The sequence below is a fragment of the Thamnophis elegans genome, chromosome 2 (genome assembly GCF_009769535.1).
Source record: "Thamnophis elegans isolate rThaEle1 chromosome 2, rThaEle1.pri, whole genome shotgun sequence".
In the NCBI taxonomy this organism is placed as follows: domain Eukaryota; kingdom Metazoa; phylum Chordata; class Lepidosauria; order Squamata; family Colubridae; genus Thamnophis; species Thamnophis elegans.
The window spans coordinates 173,871,552-173,894,052 of NC_045542.1; the positions used below are offsets into that span (position 1 = coordinate 173,871,552).

General features: G+C 48.8%; 1 protein-coding gene across 1 annotated transcript; it reads right to left on the reverse strand.

Moving 5' to 3' along the window:
* Positions 1 to 1,703: 1,703 nt before the first annotated feature.
* LOC116504724 (putative zinc finger protein 66) lies at positions 1,704 to 22,176 on the reverse strand. Its single transcript, XM_032211930.1, has 6 exons — positions 22,093 to 22,176; positions 8,550 to 9,104; positions 8,238 to 8,358; positions 8,022 to 8,104; positions 5,239 to 5,368; positions 1,704 to 3,981 (listed from the first exon to the last, which is right to left on the reverse strand). The coding sequence occupies exons 2-6, from the start codon at positions 8,958 to 8,960 to the stop codon at positions 2,303 to 2,305; spliced, it is 2,424 nt and encodes an 807-aa protein (XP_032067821.1). The 5' UTR covers positions 8,961 to 9,104; positions 22,093 to 22,176; the 3' UTR covers positions 1,704 to 2,302.
* Positions 22,177 to 22,501: the final 325 nt, after the last annotated feature.

Below are 22,501 nucleotides of genomic sequence, written 5' to 3' on the forward strand. Positions count from 1 at the left end.
TGGCACATTTTAGATAGTGATTCCTAAAATAACCCTGGGCCATTCTGAATTGGCTTTGTAGGTAATAACCCACACCTTGAATCAAGCCTGACAGTCTATAGATCAGGGGTGTCAAACTTGATCGAGTCATGGGACATATGTTTTTTGCCTTTACGTAACAGGGGTAGGTATGCCCAGCACATGATGTAGCTGTCCAATGGGCCACCAGTTTGACAGGCCTGTGGTAGATTTACCCCCATCTTCCAAGAGTCATCATTCAGCAAAAGCTGCTTTCACTTGCTAACAATCTAGCCAAAGTGTTCCTCAACCTTAGCCATTTTAAAATGTGTGAACTACAACTCCCAGAATTCCCAGCCAGTCCAAAATTTAAGTCCTAGAATTCTGGACTGGCTGGGAATTGTTTCCACATGTTAAAGCAGCAAAGGTTGAGCAAGTTTTAAAGAGGAGATTGGACAACCATTTGTCTAAAATGGTATAGGGTTTCCTGCCTGAGCAAGTGGTTGGACTAGAAGAACTCCAAGGTCCCTTCCACCTCTACTATTCTGTTAAACAGTGGCTCTGAAGTAGCTTCTGAGTTATCCTCAAAGGCATCTTTTAGTTGGAGGAATAGAAACTGTTCAAAGCAGTCTGCCTCAATGTGAAATTTAGCTCTAGCTGGCACAACAAAGACTACAAAAGGAGTGTCTTTTTGAAAAGCAAATGAAAAAAGAGGAAGAGAAAAAGGAGAAAAGGAAAGAAAAAGAGGTAACTGATTAATTTTATGGGAAACCTATTAGTGTATCCCAGTGTTGCCAATTCTGGGAGTTGAAGTTCACACATCCTGAAGTTGCCAAGGCTGAGAAACATGGATCTATCTGGATTCTTTTACAAATATATATTTGTCTTGCAGTGGTGGGTTGCAGGTGGTATACCCCGGTACGGGCGTACCGGAGCCTGCCTGGAGCACCGGGTACCATTCCGGTACGGTGCTCCAAAGGACCCACCCGCCCGCCTGAGCTCCTTGCCTGTCCTTTAAGCCTTTGGCACTTCCACACATGTGCATGGCGCGTATGGCACCTGTGCAATGCTCTGCCGAGCAGCTGGAGCATCGCAGAGGCATCACAGGCAGGTATGACACGTGTGCGTCCGCCACGCTCGTCCATGTGGGTGATGCCAGGGGGTTCCAACTGGTACAGGAACCCATCAGTGGTCTTGCAGCAGAGGTGTCCAATCTTGGCAATTTTAAGATCTGTAGACTTCAACTTTCAGCCATGCTGGCTGATGAATTCCGGGAGTTCAAGTCCACAAGTCTTAAGTTGCCAAAGTTGGACACATGTCTTATATATCTCCTATCATATAGTATCAATCTTGTTAACTCTCAAGACATTTTTCTTCTATGTATTCAAAATGGACTGTGATTAATATACATATATACATGTGCTGATCTATACCATATGTATGTGTACACATATGTGTATGGTTATATGTTTTTCTTTTGAGAATGGGCATCAACATTTCATTTTTAAATGTGTTTCAGGGTGTTCACACAAAAGAGTGACAATAAAGGTTACCCTATCCTATCCCACCCCATCTGCAAAACTGATGTAAGCTTCCTTCTTTTATAGAAATGTTGTAAATCAATGGCTAATATCGAGTTTATAGTCAGAAGAAATGCCTTGACCATTTAGGAGTGATCTGATTTTCTTGATTTTTATGTTATTTTATTTACGTTGGGCCCATGGATTTCCAAGCATCTCTTTTTCTTCCTTTTCTTGATTATTTGAAATACCAGCATACTCAACCCTTTAACCTTTATTCACCTGTGCATCAGAATCAAACTCATGAGAAATTTAAGGCACAAACCCTCCAAGGCTTGTAAGATTTGAGTATGTACAATTGAAGAAAATAATCCTAGTACTTCTATAGATTAGTACTCAAGTGGATCCTTGTATGTGATTTCTTGGCGGAATATCTTTCCACACTTCATGCACTTTTACAGTTTTTATCCTATGTGGATCATGTATGCGAATTAAGGTTACTACTATTCATGAAGCTCACCCCACACTTTCTCCTGTGTGGATCTTTTTATGGGAAATAAAGGACCCATTTTCATGGAAAGCCCTTTCACATTCCAGGCATTTTTATGGTTTTTCCCTGTGTGGATTCTTTTATGGATATTAAGGGTCCTGTGTTCATGGAAGGTCTTTCAGCATTCCAGACATTTATATAGCTTTCCCCGTGCGGGTTGTTCTATGAGAAATGAGATTACTTCTGTGACTGCAGCTCTTTCGACACTCCAGGCATTTGTACAGAATGGATCCTTTTATGGGAAGTAAGCTGAGTGCTCCCCCTGAAACTCTTTCCACATTCCAAACATTTCTCCAGGGTGGATACTTTGGTTGGAAATAAGTGAGCTGCTTTGTTGAAATATTTTCCCATATTCCCCACACTGATATGATTTCTCCATTGTATGGATTTCTTTATCAGATGTAAGATGACTATTCCACCAGAAACTGTTTCCATATTCAAAACATATGTAGTTTTCTGTACTCTGTGGGACAGAAATGAGTGTAGAGATTTGACTAGAAGTGTTTCCACGCTCTGTGCATTTATAAGGCTGCTCTCCTGAATGGATCCTCATATGAATTTTAAGTGACCTATTTTCGCTAAAGCTCTTCCCGCACTCCATGCATTTATAGGGTTTTTCTCCAGTGTGGATCCTTTTATGAGATATAAGATTGCTGCTCCGACTAAAGGTCTTTTCACACTCGGTGCATTTATAGGGTTTCTCTCCTGTATGGATCCTTTTATGGGATGTAAGGGAACTGTTCTTGCTGAAGCTTTTCCCACAATCTGAGCATTGGTATGGCTTCTCACCTGTGTGGATTCTTTTATGGGAAATAAGGTCACAGTTCCAACTGAAGGTCTTTTCACACTCCGTGCATTTATAGGGTTTCTCTCCCGTATGGATCCTTTTATGGGACCTAAGATAACTGTTCTGGCTGAAACTTTTCCCACACTCCATGCATTTGAATGGTTTCTCCCCCGTGTGAATTATTTTATGGCAAACAAGACGACTCCGCTTAGTGAAGCTCTTTCCACACTCTGTACATTTATACGGTTTCTCCCCTGAGTAAATTCTTTTATGGGAGATCAATTGATTGCTTTGACTAAAGCTTTTTACTGCACACTCTGTATATTTATAGGGTTTTTCTCCTGTGTGGATCTTCTTATGGGAAGTAAGGGACTTAATTAGCTGGAAGCTTTTTCCACACTCTATGCATTTATATGGCTTCTCCCCAGTATGGATCCTTTTATGGGAAATAAGCTGGCTTCTCTTTCTGAACATCATTTTACATTCTGTGCAATTGTAGCCTTTCTCTCCTGTATGGATCTTTTTATGGAGAGTAAGGGTGCTCCTCCGACTGAAGGCCTTGTCACACTCTGTGCATTTGTAGGGTTTCTCTCCAGTATGGATCCTTTTATGATATATAAGGAAACAGTTCTTGTTGAAGCTTTTTCCACACTCTGTGCATTTGTATGGTTTGTCACCTGTATGTATCCGTTTGTGGGAAATAAGCAGACAATTCCATTTGAAATTCTTTCCACATTCTGTGCACTTATAGGGTTTATTTCCCATATTTTCCTTTCCAGGTAAGGGAAGAACAAGGGTTCCACTGTAACCGTTTCCGCCCTCCTTGTATCCATATTGTTCTGTAGAGTGAATTTGGTAATCATTCTTTATATCTGATTTCTCTTCGAATGTTTTCACTCTGTTCTCAAAATACTCTTCGTTTTTCCACCCAGTTTGATTTTGTCGTGCAGTAAAATCATTTATACACCAAAAAGGCTGGGAAATTAAGCTTTTCTGATTTCCAATTTGTGATAAATTTCTTTGGCGGCATTCTGTTTCCTTCTGATTTGCCATTTTTTCTACTCCCTTCATGGGCCAACTTGTCTGTTGTGTTATCTCACAAGTCTCGAACTGCTGCTCATTCGCTCCTTACAAGGAAACAAAAGTAAGATGTGGTGAGATACAAAGAAATAAAAGTTAAGGACTAAGAAATGATTCTAAACATCTGGATAGAAGGTTGACATAAGCAGCATTTTCAACATCAGTCATGTTGACCAACAATAGTCTAAAATTTACTGAACTCCGACTTCTAATAACAGATCAAATTCATATGTGAAAATTCCGAACCGGTAGCAAAGGTAAGAGGATTTCATGCCTGATACAAACCAATGTTTCTCACCCTTGGCAATTTTAAGATGTGTAGACTGCAACGCCGAGAATTGAAAGGAATTCTGGGAATTGAAATCCATGCATCTTAAAATTGCCATGGTTGAGAAACATTGATGTAGCCCTAACCATAACTCTAACCTAAGCTACTGGCCTCATTTCATTCTAATAGAATAACAGTTGGAAGGGGCCTTGGAGATCTTCTAGTTCAACCCTCTGCTCTGGCAGGAAACCTATACCACTTCAGACAAATGGTTGTCTAATCTGTTCTTAAAAACCCCCAGCATTGGAAGCATTCACAATTTTTGGAGGCAAATTCTAACTGTCAGGAAATTTCTCCTTAGTTCTAGATTGCTTGAACAGTTTCCATCCACTGCTTCTTGTCTTGCCTTCAAGTGCTTTGGAGAATAGCTTGACTCCCGCTTCTTTGTGGCAACCCCTGAGATTTTGGAACACTGCTATCATGTCACACCCACTGCTTCTTTTCATTAAACTAAAGTAAAGGTTCCCCTCGCACATATGTGCTAGTGGTTCCTGACTCTAGGGGGCCCTGCTCATCTCCATTTCAAAGCCAAAGAGCCAATGCTGTCCAAAGACGTCTCCGTGGTCATGTGGCCAGCATGACTAAACGCCGAAGGCACACGGAATGCTGTTACCTTCCCACCAAAGGTGGTCCCTATTTTTTCTACTTGCATTTTTTACGTGCTTTTGAATGGCTAGGATTGTCAGAAGCTGGGACAAGTAATGGGGCTCACTCCGTTACGTGGCGTTAGGGATTCGAACCATTGAACTGCCAACCTTTCTGATTGACAAGTTCAGCATCTTAGCCACTGAGCCACCACGTCCCTTGATTATTATGTCCCTCATTAAACTAGACGTACTCAATTCCAGCAACTGTTCTTTATACGTTTTATAATATATATACTTCTCTCTAGAAGTAGGGGTGCCTTTTAACCAGAAATAGCCAATTTCATCCCATCACAAAATGTCTGCTCTAAAGGCCCAGCAGAGGTCCTTACCTAGAGAGGCCACATTCTGGGAATTTTCCTGCATGACTTCTCTATGGAGGGCTTTTTGGTGGGGGTCCAGCTGAGACCATTCCTCTTCAGAGAAATACACCGCCACCTCTTCGAACGACACAAGATTCTCCTGAACATGGAAAAAACAGGGACATGTTAATCAACATCTCAAGGAATTACCTCTAGTTCTCTCCCTTGGCAACCAATTTTGAAAGCAGAGATTCGCGCATAGGTGTTTCTGAAAGATGAGACCAAGAGGTCAATAGAGGCGTTCATAAACGCACCAGCGTGCCTAACGCCCCCATTGATTTGTACTCATTTCCTGTGTTCTTATTCATGTAAATTCTTATTCCTGTTATCTTGTACATGAGTGACAAACTAAATAAAATAAATAAATAAAACATTGTATGTGAAAATGGCATGGATAGCATGAAACATTTGTGGCAAAGATGATGGGACTTGTGAAGATGGCTAAATTAACTTGCTTGATTTGAGTAAAAAGAACCCCTATGTTTATGGTTTGCTGGAAACTCATTTTTGTATAACGTGAAAAAAAAGTGCACTTGATTTGTGCTTTGGATAAGTAGAAAAAAACTGGATATAGAAAAGAGTGAACTCTGCCATTTTTTTCTTTCTTTGCTGCTTTTAATTTTTCAAAACACAAAACTAATTTCAGTGAAAAAAATATTTATATTATTCTGGATCCCTCTCCAAATCTGGCCACTTCTCAGTGGCTCCACTTTTCCTGATCGTTTGCTATTTTGATTTATTCAGACAACTATCTCAAATGCACTTGAGGCCGTTTGCAACAATTCTGAGTTGATGAATGAAGTGCCCCAAGATTACTGTGTGACATTTTAGGTGGAGACAAATGGAAAGATGTGTTTAAACCAGATGAAAAATAGCAATAGCAATAGCAGTAGACTTATATACCGCTTCATAGGCCTTTCAGGCCTCTCTAAGCGGTTTACAGAGAGTCAGCATATTGCCCCCAACAATCTGGGTCCTCATTTTACCCACCTCGGAAGGATGGAAGGCTGAGTCAACCCTGAGCCGGTGAGATTTGAACCGCTGACCTGCTGATCTAGCAGTAGCCTGCAGTGCTGCATTTAACCACTGCGCCACCTTGGCTCAAAATAAAGGAATTTGGTATTCTAAAGTCTCTATCCTGACTAGGTTTTGAAGAAAATAAAACATCTGTGAGGAACTCCTTTATATATCAGATCAAAACTCAAATCGATCTTCATTATGGTCATAAACAAGCATTTTTACTCTAGCACATATGTGCTAGTCATTCCCGACTCTAGGAGGCGGTGCTCATCTCAGTTTCAAAGTTGAAGAACCAGCACTGTCTGAAGACATCTCCGTGGTCATGTGGCGATCATGACTAAATGGCGAAGGTGCACGGAACGCTGTTACCTTCCCACCAAAGATGGTTCCTATTTTTCTACTTGCATTTTTGCATGCTTTCGAACTGCTAGGTTGGCAGAAGCTGGGACAAATCACGGGAGCTCACTCCATTACGTGGTGCTAGGGATTCAAACCACCGAACCACTGACCTTTGTGATTGACAAGCTCAGAGTCTTAGCCGCTAAGCCACCACATCCCTCTATGTCCCTCTTATGACCCTGTAGACATTTAATTTGGAGTAGAGTGGAGGAGGCCGGACGGAGGTGAGCATTTACTGGCCAGATCCCTTTCTGACGCCTACATGGAATTCACAGCAGATATTTTTCTTTGTGCCCTAACAGAGAAACAACTGCTGCTACCTAGGACTGAACTCTTAACCTTCCAAGTGGGAGGCGAGTGTCTTTACCACTAGGCCACCTCACCGCTCTTTTACAATTTTAACTAATGCCCCAAAGCTAGCAGGAAATAAACTGTACAGAAATAAACTGTACTGAAAGAACAGAACAAAGAATCTACGGCAAAAAAAATTCAGAACCAAATTAAAGCAATATAAAACCAATAATGAGCCATATCGAAGACATTAAATGAAGAATTTCAAAAACCAAAGCAAAGATGTGTCTTACAGCAAAACTGGGTAACAGGGAGAAGTGATAATCAGCCAGTTCTGACAGATTCTGGAAAACCGGTAGCGGAATTTTTGCGTAGTTCAGAGAACCGGCAAATAGGCTGGACCCACCCCCGTTGCCTCCCAGCTGATCTTTTTTTGCCCTGAACAGGAGAACAGAGCTGGAAAGCAGGTTAGTGGGGTAGGGAACGAAGGGGGATTTCACGGTAACCTTACCCTAGTAGTGGGGAGGGAATGGGGATTTTGCAGTATCCTTCCCGAAACACCCACGAAGCCACGCCACACCCAAAAAACAACAGCCACAAAACTGGTAGTAAATTTTTTTGAATCCCACCACTGGTAATAGGGCATTTGAAGGGGAAGGGCAAAAAAGAAATCAAAGCCCTAATCTTTTCGATACACGCATCACATGTGGCCTGTTGTATCTTAGCTGGGATTATCTCTCTCCTCACTCAAAGAGCTACATGAATCTGCCTAGGCAGCCCCTAGAGCAGAGCTTAACTTTTAAGCCATCTGGATTTCAACTCTCAGAATTCTGCAGATCTAGGAGATGGGTGGAATGCTGTCAGTACTTCCCAACAGAACTTCTGATGATTCCCAACAGAGAATTGGGTAACTGGTCAAGTACTGAATTCACATTTTCTCTTTCCTTGTTGAGTAGAAGCAACAATGTTATACGTCAACCCCACAACGTATCAGGAGGCCTCACAACGGCTCTTTGTAGCTCCTTTGAAGTGCCTCCTCCTACCTGAGCAGCTGGTTCAGTTACTTTTACAGCTCCACCAGTACAAGGAGGGGATTCTAGGAATATCAGTGGAACTGTTCTATCTTCTGCAAAGGAGACAAAAATGACGAAAGAAGAGTTTTTAAAAGTTGAATTAATGGATGAGAAGATTCAGACCATGAGAGGTACTTGCAATCTTTCTGTGGAGTTTCACAGTGCTTGGACGGAATACATTCTTACCCGGTGAAGTGTCCTCATGTTGAATTTCCTTGGAGAACTTCCTAGAAAGGTGGTTCGGAGAGGAATTGGAAGGATCTTGCATTCCCTTGGAATCGTCAGGGACTATGTCCAAGAATGATTTCTGGAAGGGAAGTAGCAGATAGAAAGAAAGAAAGAAAGAAAGGAAGGAAGGCAGGCAGGAAGGAAGAAAGGAGCAAGCAGCGGAAGAACCACTGTTAGGCATCTCTTCATATTACGCTGAGGAGACATTTAAGGAGTCCAACATTGTAACATTAACACCCCCTTTTACGTCTCAAAATGAAGGCCTCTCACCTGCATCTCCATCTTTTTCTTCACTTCCACCTGGCTCAGGAGGAAACCTTCGGCCAGGGCCACTGCCTGAGAACTGGTCTCTGCTCCACACTCCCGAATCCAACTCTCAATTTCATGGGGCAGGACGGCCAGGAGCTGCTCCAGGATCACCAGATCCAACATCTGAGCTTTAGTGTGCCTTTCTGGCTGTAGCCACTGATGGCATAGGTGGTGAAGGTGGTTGCAAATTTCCCGGGGCCCCTTAGAATCTTGGTACTGGATGCTCCCAAAGAGCCGGTGCTGGACTTCTGAACTGATAGTGTCCTCCTCTAGGACCTTCTGCTCAGTTTTTGCCCAGATATCCTCACAGGTCCAAGAATGAGCATCTGGAGGGCCTTTTTCGTTTCCATCAAATGCTAGATATTCCTCCATTTTCTCTATCCTCTAGCACAACTTCAAAGGTAGCTAAGAAATCTTGTGGTTCTCCAAGGTTCTTTTCATTCCAAGAAACTACATTGTGCAGAAGCCCTGGAGATGCCTCAACAGCTTCTTCATCCCCTCTTTGCTCACAAGTACCTGTATGAGGAGAAATGAATAGAATAAAATACTTCGGCCAAAACAGAAGGGATTTTTCTCCAGTGCTGAAGCTCTCAGTGTACAGGCAAAACAACAGAGTAATAATAACCACAATGATACTAATAAAAGGAGAAAAGAAGAATTAGGGGTGACATGATAGCAGTATTCCAGTACTTGAGGGGCTGCCACAAAGGCTGCCATTTCTGCGCATGGGCAAGGAACATGGCTGCTGAGTTCGCCGCTCTGGCTTTGCACTGAAAGAAAATCTCGTGGAGAGGAGGAATTTGTGCTCTGGAGCTGAGCCGAGGGAGGCTGGGGGTGGTGTGAACTTCTTGCGGTCCGGGAGCTGGCAGTGGACCGGCAAATTTCTACTTCTCCGAGCTTCCAGCTCCGAAAGACGCCGGCACAGTTGAAGCCGCTGACGCCGCCCAACACCGCGGCCCAGCTGGTTTGAGAAGCCCGACCTCCCCCTTCGTGTTTGCTGCCTGACCGCCGCGACTACGACCTCCGCTGTGCCGCTAGCCTGCCGTTGCCGGCTTGAAAAACGCCGCGGCTCAGCTCAGCTGTTTTGGGACTTCATGGCCAAGCTGCCTGGGAAACTTTGATCTTCCCCCGACTATTGTTGGTGCCGCGGCCCCCGTTGTCTGTTGGCTCGCTGGTTGTGGAAGCGTTGTGTCTCTTTCCATCTGAGCCGCCTAACATCGCGGCTCGAACGAACGAGCGTAGCAGACGGTGGAGATTGGAACTAACTTAAACAACAAACAACGAGAGAGCTGGTGAGAGAGGGGAGTTTGGGAAGCGTCAGGGACGCAGAGGGACGCTGCCTGTTGCTGGCCACCGACATTGCCGGCCGTGGTTACCATCTAATGCCGCCTAACATCGCGGCTTGAACAGAAGGAACTGGTGGAGACCGTGGAGATTAAAAGAGAACTAAGAGAGAGTTGGTGAGGGGGAAATTGGCCCCTGGGACAGAGTTGAGGGAAGGTGGAGAGTCCTATGATTCACAGCTGGCAGCGGACCGGCAAACTTTAATTTCCGAGCTGCCAGCCTCCATAGACGCCAGCATTGTTGGCTAATGAAATTGACCACCTTGGACTTGTTTTTGATGCGCTGGGCCCCAAGAACGTCGGGCCCGATTATTGAATGGAGCGCCCCCCCCTCCCCTTCTACCAGAGATAGGCTTCCCTCCCTCCCTCTTTGGACTCTTTGGACTCCTTTGATCCTGGAAATGTCATCAAAAGAAGCTGTTGAAATGAACACACTTACCAGACTTCTTGCTACTATGGTTAACTCCCCGGTTCGTACCATTGCAGCTGACTCCCGAACTCACTTTACCCCCCCAGCCCCTCCCCCCCCTGGACTACACTGAACTTTTCAGAAGAGCCCCCCCTCAAGGTAGGCCCTCCCTTAGGAGAGGGCAGAAGACACCTCTGGACTACCTTAAACTGAACATTGTGTCTATGAGCCCGTGCAATTTTTAAACTTTTAAATTTTAAATTTTACTTTAATACGGTATGTTGAGTGCATGGGACTGCTTGGGATGATATGAATGATCTCACTTTTATTACTATTACTGTTGTAACTTTGTGTTTTAATTATTTCGTGAGGATTGTTTGAGTGAGAGTTTGGGTATGACTGATTCGGAGGACCTGCCGGGGTATACGGGGGTCATCGGGGTGGTTGGGGGGACCACAACCACGGGTGAGGGTCGGAGCATTGCGGTCATGACAGGGAGAGGCAGATACGGCGGGGACTTTAGGGCAGGCCATCATCGGGGAAGGAGGGCTCGCTGTGTCATAGAGATCCCTCCTTCCGGCCCTAGGAGTCCAACTCCAAGGTCAGATGGCGCGGGTGTTCAGGACCCTGGTCTCAGGCTGCTGTCGCTAAATGCCAGGTCTGTTGTTCATAAGGCCCCCCTCATCCGGGACTTGATAACTGATGAGGGCGCAGACCTGGCATGTATTACTGAAACATGGCTGGGCCCTGAGGGAGGAGTCCCCCTCGTCGAGATGTGCCCAGCCGGATTTCAGGTGCTACACCAGCCGAGAGCCCAGGGAAGGGGTGGCGGTGTGGCTATTGTAGTCCGGGAGTCTTTAGTACCTCGTAGGATCCCTGCTCCGGAGCTTGTCGGGTGTGAGTCCCTGCTAGTGAAGCTGGACCTCAAGGGTCAAGTGGGTTTGCTGCTTACGTACCTGCCTCCCAACTACGTTGCAGCAGCCCTCCCCTCGCTCCTCGAGTCAGTAGCCGAGCTAGCGGTTGAGTTCCCTAGACTTATAGTTCTGGGGGACTTTAACTTGCCTTCGCTCGGTGAACACTCTGATGGAGCGCAGGAGTTCATGGCTTCCATGACAGCCATGGGCTTGACTCAAGTAATTCGAGGCCCAACTCACTCAGCGTGTCACACGCTTGACCTCGTATTCCTCTCGGAGCAGTGGAGTTACGATCTTGGTCTGAGGGGTAATGAGATCATACCCCTGTCGTGGTCAGACCACTACCTACTGAGGCTAGACTTCCGGAGGCCAAACCTCCACCGTAGGGAGGAGGAACCGACCAGCTGGTTCCGCCCCAAGCGACTGATGGATCCTGTTAGGTTCCATACGGAGCTTGGGGTTATTCCTGATACCCTCGCCCACAGTTCGGCGGAGACTCTCGTCGCTGCCTGGCACTTGGCAGCTTCGGAGTCTCTCGACCGGATTGCGCCGCTACGGCCCCTCCGGGTCAGCGGCCCCCGGAGGCCTCCTTGGTTTACTGAGGAGCTCCGGGAGGTAAAGCGCCGGAGGAGACGCCTAGAGCACTCGTGGAGGTCCGATAGGTCCGAGTCGAAACGGGCACTTTTGACAGCATGCACCAAGGAGTATATTCGGACCCTAAGAACAACAAAAAGAACATACATTGCCTCCTTGGTAGTGTCCGCCGAGTCCCGCCCAGCCGCCCTGTTTAGGATAACCCGCTCCCTCCTAAATAGGAGGGAGACGGGGGACTCCTTACAGGGTAAGGCTGAGGAATATGTCCAGTTCTTGGCGGACAAAGTTGCCCGGTTTCGAGCGGACCTGGACTCCACCCCAGTAGATCCAGCCGAGACACAAGGAGAAAACTTGGCAAACCATCTCTGGGTTGAGTTTCAGGAAGTTGCCTCTGGGGATGTGGACAAGGCTATGCGAGCTGTGAGTGCCTCCACCTGCATACTGGACCCGTGTCCCTCCTGGCTGGTTGCCAACAGCAGTGAGGTGACACGAGGCTGGATCCAGGCGGTTGTTACCGCTTCTCTTCAGGAGGGGTACTTTCCCACCGCGCTTAAGACAGCGGTGGTGAGACCCCTCCTGAAGAAGCCGTCTCTGGATCCAGCTATTCTTAATAACTATCGTCCAGTCTCCAACCTTCCCTTTGTAGGGAAGGTTGTTGAGAAGGTGGTGGCTCTCCAGCTTCAGCGTACCTTGGAGGAAGCTAACTATCTTGACCCCTTCCAGTCTGGCTTCAGACCCGGTTACAGCACAGAAACCGCTTTGGTCGCATTGACTGATGATCTCTGGAGAGCTAGGGATGGAGGCCATGCTTCCATCCTAGTTCTCCTGGACCTCTCAGCGGCTTTCGATACCATCGACCATGGTATCCTTCTGCGACGACTGCGGGAGATAGGGGTGGGCGGCACTGTCTTGCAGTGGTTCTCCTCCTATCTCTCGGACAGGTCGCAGTCGGTGTTAGTGGGGGGGCAGAGATCGTCCCTGAGGCCCCTAACCTATGGGGTGCCGCAGGGGTCGGTCCTATCCCCCCTACTATTTAACATTTACATGAAACCGCTGGGCGAGATCATCCGAAGGCACGGGATAAAATATCACCAATATGCGGACGATACACAGTTGTATCTGTCCGCCCCGTGCCAACTCAATGAAGCGGTGGACGTGATGAACCGGGGACTGGAAGCCGTTAAAGACTGGATGAGAGCGAACAGGCTGATACTCAACCCAGACAAGACCGAGTGGCTGTTGTGTTTCCCTCCCAAAAATTTGACCACTATACCATCACTCAGGCTGGGCGGACAAAATTTAAACCCCTCAGAAAGGGCCCGCAACTTGGGAGTCCTCCTGGATTCACAGCTAACTTTTGACCACCATCTCTCAGCTGTGACCAGGGGGGCATTTGCCCAGGTTCGCCTGGTGCGCCAGTTGCGGCCCTACCTGAATCGGGAGGCCCTCACAACAGTCACTCGAGCCCTTGTGATCTCTAGGCTGGAATACTGTAATGTGCTCTACATGGGGCTGCCCTTGAAGAGCATCCGAAGACTTCAGCTAGTCCAGAATGCGGCCGCGCGAGTGATCGTGGGCGCACCACGGTTCGCCCACATAACACCGATCCTCCGTGAGCTGCACTGGCTACCTGTTGGTCCCCGGGTGCACTTCAAGGTCTTACTCACCACCTATAAAGCGCTCCATGGTAGTGGATCTGGCTATTTGAGAGACCGCCTTCTGCCAATTACCTCCCTGCGTCCCATCAGATTGCATAGAGTTGGCCTCCTCCGTATTCCATCCGCCAGTCAGTGCCGACTGGCGACTACTCGGAGGAGAGCCTTCTCTGTTGCGGCTCCGACACTATGGAACAATCTCCCCGTGGAGATTCGTACCCTCACCACCGTCCAGGCCTTCCGTACAGCCCTCAAGAACTGGCTAACCCGTCAGGCCTGGGGATAATCTTATTTCGCCCCTCCCGAATGCTGAGTGAATGTTGAGTTTTATTGTCTAATTTACTTTGTGCACATTTCTTTTTTTGTATTGTCCTACACTCCCCTTCCTTTTTTGATTGTAAGCCGCCCTGAGTCCCCTCAGGGAAAAGGGCGGCCTATAAATAAACTACAAACAAACAAACAAACAAACAAAGAGGAGGGGGGTCAACTTATTTTCCAAAGCACCAGAAGGCAAGACCAGAAACAACGGATGGAAACTAATCAAGGAGGGAAGCAGCCTGGAATTAAAGAGAAACTTCCTAACAACTGAGGACAATTAACCAGTGGAACAGTTTGCTTTCAGAAGTTGTGGGTGCTTAATCACGGGAAGTTTTTAAGAAAAGACTGAACAGCCACCTATCTAAAAAGACCGTTGGCTTACCTGAACGGTCGTTCTCGGGGCACTGCGAAGAGAGCCCAAATGCTGGGTTAACACAGCCTATCTGCCCTTGGACTGAGTGATGTTTTTCTTGACCACGCCTCCCTTTGCCTGCACATGCTCAATTCGAAAACGAAGGAACCGTCCTGTAATCAATTACAGTCAATACAGCCACATCGTTCAAAATACAAACACCCGGGTGGGTTTGGGCTCTCTTCGCAGTGCCCCGAGAACGACCGTTCAGGTAAGCCAACGGTCTTTCTCCAGTGCACTGCTCAGAGAGCCCAAATGCTGGGACATGCCCAAGCTATTGAGTCCCAGGGTGGGGAAGCGCCGAAGCCTCTGGCATTTCAACCACTCTTTGTAATACTCTTCTGCCAAGGAGGCTTCGGCTGAGGCAAAGGTGTCAATCTTATAGTTTCCAATAAAGGCCGTGGGGGAAGCCCAGGTGGCCGCTCTACAAATGTCTAGGATAGAGGCCTGGGTTGCCCAGGCTGCAGACGTTGCAGCGCTCCTGGTGGAGTGAGCGGTGATTCGTCTCGGAGCCGTCTTGCCCTGGTGCTCATATGCCAGTTTGATGCAAGCACGTAGCCAACGTCCCACAGTGTGAGAGGAGACCATGCGGCCCAGGGACGCAGGGAGGAAGGAGACAAAGAAAACCTCTGACCGGCGGTAGTCCTTTGTTCTCTTTACATACGTGCGCACGGCCCGTCTCACGTCCAGCTTGTGCCACTCACGCTCCTTAGGGTGAGAAGGATGGGGACAGAAGTTGGGCAAAATAAGTTCTTGAGTCCTGTGAAACAGGGAGTTAATTTTCGGAGCAAATAACGGATCAAGTCTCAATATTACTCTGTCCGGGTGAACTACGCACAAATCCTCCCTGACAGAGAGCGCAGCAAGCTCGGCTACCCTGCGAGCGGATGTAATGGCCACCAGGAAAGCGGTTTTGATGGTGAGGTAGCGCAGACTGGTCTTCTTCAAAGGCTCAAATGGGGCTTTGGTCAGGGCCTTAAGCACAAATGGAAGATCCCATGACGGATACCGGTGAACAGTTGGAGGGCTGATGTTCGCTGCTCCCTTGAGAAAGCTCTTGATCTGGGGGAGCTGACTCAGCGAGCGAGAGGAGCCCTTTGCCAGGATGGTAGACAACGCTGCAACCTGGCGTCTGAGGGTGCTGACTGCAAGGCCCTTATCCAGACCCTCTTGCAAAAAGTCTAGGGTCTGGGGGATCGAGGCTGAGGAGGCCTCTATGTTCCTAGTCTTGCACCACCGTGAGAAAGGCGGCCCAGGTGGCATCGTAGATTCTAGTCGTAGAGGGCTTCCTGGACGCTTGGATTGTTCGAATGACCTGGTCAGAGAATTTTTGCTTTCTCAGGAGCTCCCCTTCAAGTGCCAAACGGCTAGCTGCAGCCACTGGGGCTCCGGATGGGTGATGGCCCCCTGGCTGAGGGCAATCTTGTCCCGGGGGATTCTCCAAGGTCTTTGAACTGAGAGGCTGACCAGGTCTGCGTACCAGGGCCTTCTGGGCCAGAAGGGAGCCACCAGAATGAGGTCTGCCTTTCGGTCAGGAGCTTGTTCACCACTTGAGGGATGAGCGGAAGTGGAGGGAAGGCATACAGAAGTCCCTGAGGCCACGCTGACCTCAGAGCATTTGTTCCCTCCGCCTGGGGCGAGTGGTAGCGACTGAAGAAGCGTGGGAGCTGTGTGTTGTTGTGTGTGGCAAACAGGTCTACCTGTGGCTTGCCGAACCTCCTCACGATCTGCTGGAACAGGTCCGGGTGCAGGCGCCACTCCGAGTGGTCGATGCGTTGGCGGCTCAGCCAGTCTGCTTCCCGGTTGCTTACGCCGGAGATGTGATCTGCACTGAGAGAAGCCAGATGACGTTCCGCCCACCTGCCCAGCGCTTCTGCCTCGAGCATGAGGGCCTTTGATCGAGTGCCCCCTTGCCGGTTTATGTGCGCTTTTGTCGCCACATTGTCTGTCATCAACAGTACATGAGCCCCTCTTACTAGAGATGCGAACTTTCTCAGCGCTAGGTGAGCTGCCTTCAGTTCCAGCCAATTGATGCTGTGGGCGGCCTCCCTCTGAGTCCATCGGCCTTGGGCTAGGTGGCCCTGACAGTGAGCGCCCCACCCCAGGAGGCTGGCATCCGTGGTGACAACTAGTCTCTCCGGCTCCTTGAACAGGCAGCCCTTCCTGACTGCCTTGGACCTCCACCATGCCAGAGACCGGATCACCTTTCGTGGGAGCCGAACCCGCCTGAGTGAGTTGCTGTTCCTGGCCCTCTGCACTGGCAGCAGAAACCACTGCAGCTCCCTGGCGTGAAGGCGAGCCCAGGGAACCACCCCCAGGCACGAGATCATTATCCCTAGGAGCTGGGACAGCTGAATGATGGGTACCGACCTGGCAAGGCTGCAGTGCTTCACTCTGCGTCTCAGGTTCGACAGCCGGTCTGGCGAAAGAAATACCTGGCAGGAGGTGGAGTTGATGACCGCACCCAGGTGCTGTATACAGGTGGATGGTCGGAACTGGCTCTTCTCCATGTTGACAGAGAAGCCATGGTACTGCAGGGTCTGCACATTTAGAGAAACATCGCGGTGTGCCTGCTTGGTGGTGAGAGAGTTAATGATTATGTTGTCTAAATAACATTCCAGACGAACCGGATGGTTGCGGAGATGAGCCGCTAGCACTGCCAGAATTTTGGTGAATGTTCTGGGTGCAGATGATAGCCTGAAGGGAAGAGCCCTGTACTGGAAAAGCTTCCCTTCCGCGTAGAACCTCAGGAACCGCCTGTGGGCCACATGGATGGGGACATGCAGGTAGGCCTCTTTGAGATCTATTGATGTCAATAGGTCCCCCTCCCTCACACAGCCCAGGATGGAGTGGAGTGACTGCATCTTGAACCTCTTGTAAGCCAGATGCTGATTTAGGCTCTTGAGGTCCAAGATGGCCCTTCACCCCCCTGAACTTTGGGGCACTAGGAAGAGGATCGAATAGAAGCCCCTCCCCTGCTGATCCCTGGGGACTGGCTCTATCGCCTCTATCTCTAGGAGATGGCAGATTTCTGCCCTCATGCGTTCCCTCTTTTCTGGGTTCCTGGGGGTAGGACAGCGGATAACCTTTCTTTGGGGAAAGGATAGGAAGTCCAGGAGAAGGCCCTTGCGAATGGTGTTGAGGACCCACTTGTCCGATGTTATCTCCTCCCACCTGTCGGCATACAGCCGTAGCCGACCCCCGATGGGGGGATCCCTGTGACCGTCACTTTCCCTTACGAAAAGGCCGGGATCCACCACTGTTGTTTCCTCCTCCTCGGAATGGTCTCCGAAAGGAAGACTGGGATTGGTTGGCACGAGCCCCGAAGGATCTGTCTTGGTGCCTATCCCCCCCCTGCCTGAAAGGGCCTCTGATAGGGGGAAGGGTGAGAAGATTGCCCTGTTTCCTGGCTCCTGTAGGGTCTCTTACGAAAGGACCCCGCCCGTTTCCGGTCACCCCTTTTAAAGGTTGCCGGAAGGATCTTGCGTTTGTCCTTGGTTTCGGTGACAAACTTGTCCAGGGCCTCTCCAAACAGAAAGCCCCCTTTAAATGGGGCCGATGCCAGCTTCCATTTAGCCTTCATTTCGGCCTGCCAGTGCCTGAGCCATAGGAGGCGGTGGGAGGTGATATTGGAAGCTAGAGCTCTGGAAGAGAATTTTGCTGCTGTCAAGGTGGCATCCGCCGAATACTCGACAGCGGTAATAATCTTGGTTAGCTCATGGCGCCACCTAGATTTCCTGGGCGGGGGTCTGGACCTGAGTTGGCGCAGCCAGAATAGGGTGGCCCTAATAAAAAAGGAGGCAGAGGTGGATGCCTTGATGGCCCAGGCAGACGCCATGTGTGTTTTCTGACATGCCTTTTCTGACCTCTTATCTTCTGCCTTAAGTCCCTCTAGGAGCTCAGCTGGCAGGTTGGAATTGGAAGTCAGAGACACGACTGGGGCATCTACTTCTGGGAATTTGAGGATTTCCTCCATTTTATCTTCTACTGCATATAGAGTTCTATCCCCCCCACTGGGGTTTGTCTCTTTGAACAACCCATGCTTAAGATCCTTGGAAGTGGAAGCCTGAGAGGCCTCAGGCCTGGAGGTGGGGCCTAACTCTGTGGCCGTCATGGCTTTGTGCAAGAGAGACTTGAATAATGACGGTTGAAATAGGCCAGAGAATTTTGGCTTGTCAGGGGTGGGGTTTTCATCTTCGGAAAGGGCGAAAATCTCCCCTTCTTCCTGCTCAGAACTTGATAACCCAGAGTGAGAGGGGCTTGAAGATGGGGAGGAGGATACAGGCTCCTTAGAGGTGGAGGCCCGAGGTTTGCATTTCTCCTTTGGGGCCTTGCCCTTGCGAGAGCCCTTGCGCTTAATGCCTTCAGCTATCCCTTGGGAGATGGCTAAGGCAATTACCTCCCTCATTTCATCCGAGAGAGCAGGACTTTTCCCCCTTTTTTTCTTTTGCTTACTGGTCCTGCGCTGGCTAGGCCTGCCTGAGCTGGATCCACCCTTCCCAAAGGGGGAATTCTGGACAGAATCTCGTTCCTCTCCGATGGAGGAGCTAGGGGAGTCGGGGTACCCCCAAGATGCTTCAGGAGATGGATCCCTGGATGCATAGTTATCCCCAGACAAGAATTCACTGTCCCCGGGGGATTGGGCCTCACGATCAGGGGAAGCTGACTCCCTGCTGCGACGGTCTGGGCTAGGTTCTGGCTGAAGGGGCCTTGAAACCTCCCTGGGATCCACTGTGGCTCTTGGAGAAGACCTTTCAAGTGAGCCTTTGTGCCCTTTGCCTTTATTTGCAGAGGGATCCAGCTTGCAGCGCTTGCTGGAGGGCCCCACCTGATCCCCTAAGGCCTCCCTGCATTCCTCAGCCATTTCAGGTCCCCACGAGGTCTGGAAGATAGCTGGAGTTGGGATGGGCACGCGCTGGCCTTTGCAGTCCAAAAGCGCTGGCAGAATCTCCAGGAGGGAAGGGCCGCCTTGGGGTCGGATTTCCTTCCTCCCACCACCCTCGGTTCCCCGAGACTTAGCTTATTTTCCGGAGGGAGAGACTAGCTGGCTTCCCAGACTAGCCCCCAGCCTCCCCGCGGCGTTCTGCAGTCGTTGAGGGCTCGCTGACGCTCCGTTGGCTGGCTGGGCTCTTCTTGCTGCCTTGTTCCTAGCACGCTCTGAGCTCTGCCGCTCTGCCCAGTGAGTCGGAGCGATCCAAAATGGCGGGGGGTGCGCACGCAACCGCTTCCCGCTCTTTCCAGCCCTGAAGGTGTGCGAAGGCTCCAGCCGTCGCTGCTGTTGCCGGGCAAAATGGAGCAGGCGAGGGAATCCTAGCAATCCGGCTCACCTGCTTTAGAGCCTTCTCAGAGCCTTGCTGGACTTTTCCTCCCCCTGGGATGCCCCTGTTCCAACAGGGAACTTGGTTTATCCCACTAATTGCTCCCTTGCTAGCCAGCCCCCGCTGTGCAAGCGTTTTCAACCCCCTGCAGTGCTTGCAATTAGCAACAGCAGGGAAACCCGGCAGCCCTTCTCTTAAAGCGACGGAAGCCTCACTGGAGGCAAATAGACAGACCTGATGTAGAAGCGTGATTTCCTCTATCTGAGAATTTAAACGTGGTCCAAATTGGGAAACTTTTTCCAGCCTTTCTGCTCTTAGACTGGAGCTCTCCCAAAACAGCCCTAACTCGGGCGGACTGAGTTTTCGAATTGAGCATGTGCAGGCAAAGGGAGGCGTGGTCAAGAAAAACATCACTCAGTCCAAGGGCAGATAGGCTGTGTTAACCCAGCATTTGGGCTCTCTGAGCAGTGCACTGGAGAATGGTATAGGTTCTCCTGCTTCAGCAGGGGGCTGGACTAGAAGACCTCCAAGGTCCCTTCCAGTTCTATTCTGATTGATCGGTAATAATAATAAGGCGTTAGAGCTGAAGATACTTCTTGGATGAGAAGCGAAAAAGCCTTCAAAAAACAAGAAAATATAGCTGCTTCCTGAAAAAGCACCTTTGGGACAACCATGACCTGGATGATCGAGAATCTCTACAGACACAGCTTCGAATCTAATTTACATCTTAATTGAAATTTTTTTTATTCTAAAAGACAGAATTTGGGGGGAATCTGTCAATTTTAAAAGCTTGTCCAAATTCACAATTCAGCTCTGATGGCACCTGAAGTCCTTTTAACCAACCAAGACACTTCTCAAATGATCTGATTATGCCACCGGTAGCCTCCCACCGTCCAGTGCGATCCCACAGAGTTGGCCTCCTCAGGGTGCCGTCGGCCAGACAGTGTCGGCTAGTGACCCCCAGGGGGAGACCCTTCTCTGTGGAAGCGCCTTCCCTCTGGAATGAGCTGCCCCCCGGAGCTTCGCATAATCCCTGCCCTCCGGTCCTTCCGACGCGCCCTAAAAAGTTGGCCTTTCCAGCAAGCGCGCCCTAAAAAGTTGGCCTTTCCAGCAAGCCGGCCTGGCCTGAACAAAATAAAATAAATGATTGATTTAATTGTTAATTTTAATCTAATTTTTAAAATGTTATTGTTAATATTAATTGGGTTTGTTTTTGGATACTCTAATTTCTTTTTTAACTTTTGTAATATGTTTTTTTTTTTAATGTTGTACGCCGCCCTGAGTCCTTTCGGAGAAGGGCGGCATATAAATCCAATAAACAAACAAACAAACAGACAGTTCTTTTAAGCCCCAAGCATCTGTTCCACATGAGAGAATGGGGATACCTTGGCCAGATATATTTTTATAATTGGGACTGAATGGTTATGAGTTTTCATTTAAGCAATACATTCACTTACACTCTTTCTCTAAGATCGAGTCTCAGAGAAAACTACTCCTAGGTAAAGGAAGATGTTAACTTGCATATTTATGACATAATAGCAGTGTTCCAACATCTCAGGGATTGCCGCAAAGAGAGAGTCAGGCTATTCTCCAATGCCCCTGGAGGCAGGACAAGAAGCAATGGATGCAAACTAATCAAGGAGAGAAGCAACATAGAACTAAATAGAAATGTCCTCACATTGAGAACAATTAATCAGTGGAACGGCTTGCATCCAGAAGTTGTATATACTCCCAACACTGAAAGTTTTTAAGATAACCATTTGTCTGAAGTGGTGTAGGGTTTCCTGCCTAAGCAGGGGATTGGACTAGAAGACCTCCAAGGTCCCTTCCAACTCTTGTTATTCTATATTCTGAAGGCAACTTGGTTGGTTGTTCTCACTGTCAGAAAATTTCTCCTTAATTCTAGGTCGAATCTCTCCTTGATCAAACCCTCGGAACACCACAAGACGATTAAAGATGCTGTTCCCAATCTTGGCAACTTGATGATGTGTGGACTTCATCTCCCAGAATTCGCCAGCTGTCTATGTTGACTGGGAAATTCTGGGAATTGGAAATCCACACATCTTCAAGTCACCAAGGTTGGGAAACACTGATTTAGGAAACTCTTCTTCTTTGGCTCCAGGATGATAGGAAGCTTTCCATTTTTTTTTTATATGAACACACTGACATTTTCTCTCTCTCACACACACACAACTAAAACCAAAACACAGGATGACAAACCACCACGGATGAATTCATGCAATGCAACCTCAGCTCCATCAGCAGCTGCTTTCCTCCACCCCCCCCGCCGGGAAATAGAGGAGAAATGGCTCCCCTGATTGCCTTCTTTTGGGGAGGGGGATTCTGCATTTATTCCTGGGGGGGGGGCATGGATAGTCTGGAGCTTTGATTCTCCCCCTCGCTCCTCCCCCTGCCTTGCCCTGCATGCAAAGGAGTGGCAGTGCAACATGGGACCTTGGGCTCCCCCCTCTTCCCAGGATTCCGACTCTGGATGAAGATTTTGCAAGTTTCCGCTTGCACGCTTTTGCACCCCCAACTCACAGCTGAGGCGCGTCTGGATTGCTCTCCTTGCAAAGCGGAGAAGCTCCCGTGAAAGCTTCCAAGGCGAAGGAATGCAGGGTTTTAAAGAGGCCCGGACGTCCGGTTACGTCATTCCCATCCTTCCCTCCCCCGAAAACCGATAGGAGAAAGGATTCTTCCCTTTTCCCCATGCAAAACGGGGAGGCGCATGCTCTCCCAGTATGACGCTGGGAGGCTGCCTGCCTTTATAACGAGGGCAGAGTGTGCCCCCTGGTGGGCTCTCTGCAGAATGCAGGCTTTGCTTAAGAGCGGGCGGGGCGTGATGGAGTGGAGAAAGGACTCGCTTTTACCTCATAAAACGTAACCTGGTGGTCTGTGGAGACCGTGTTTATCTGTGGAGAGTTAAGACATATTGACTGACTGAAGGAAT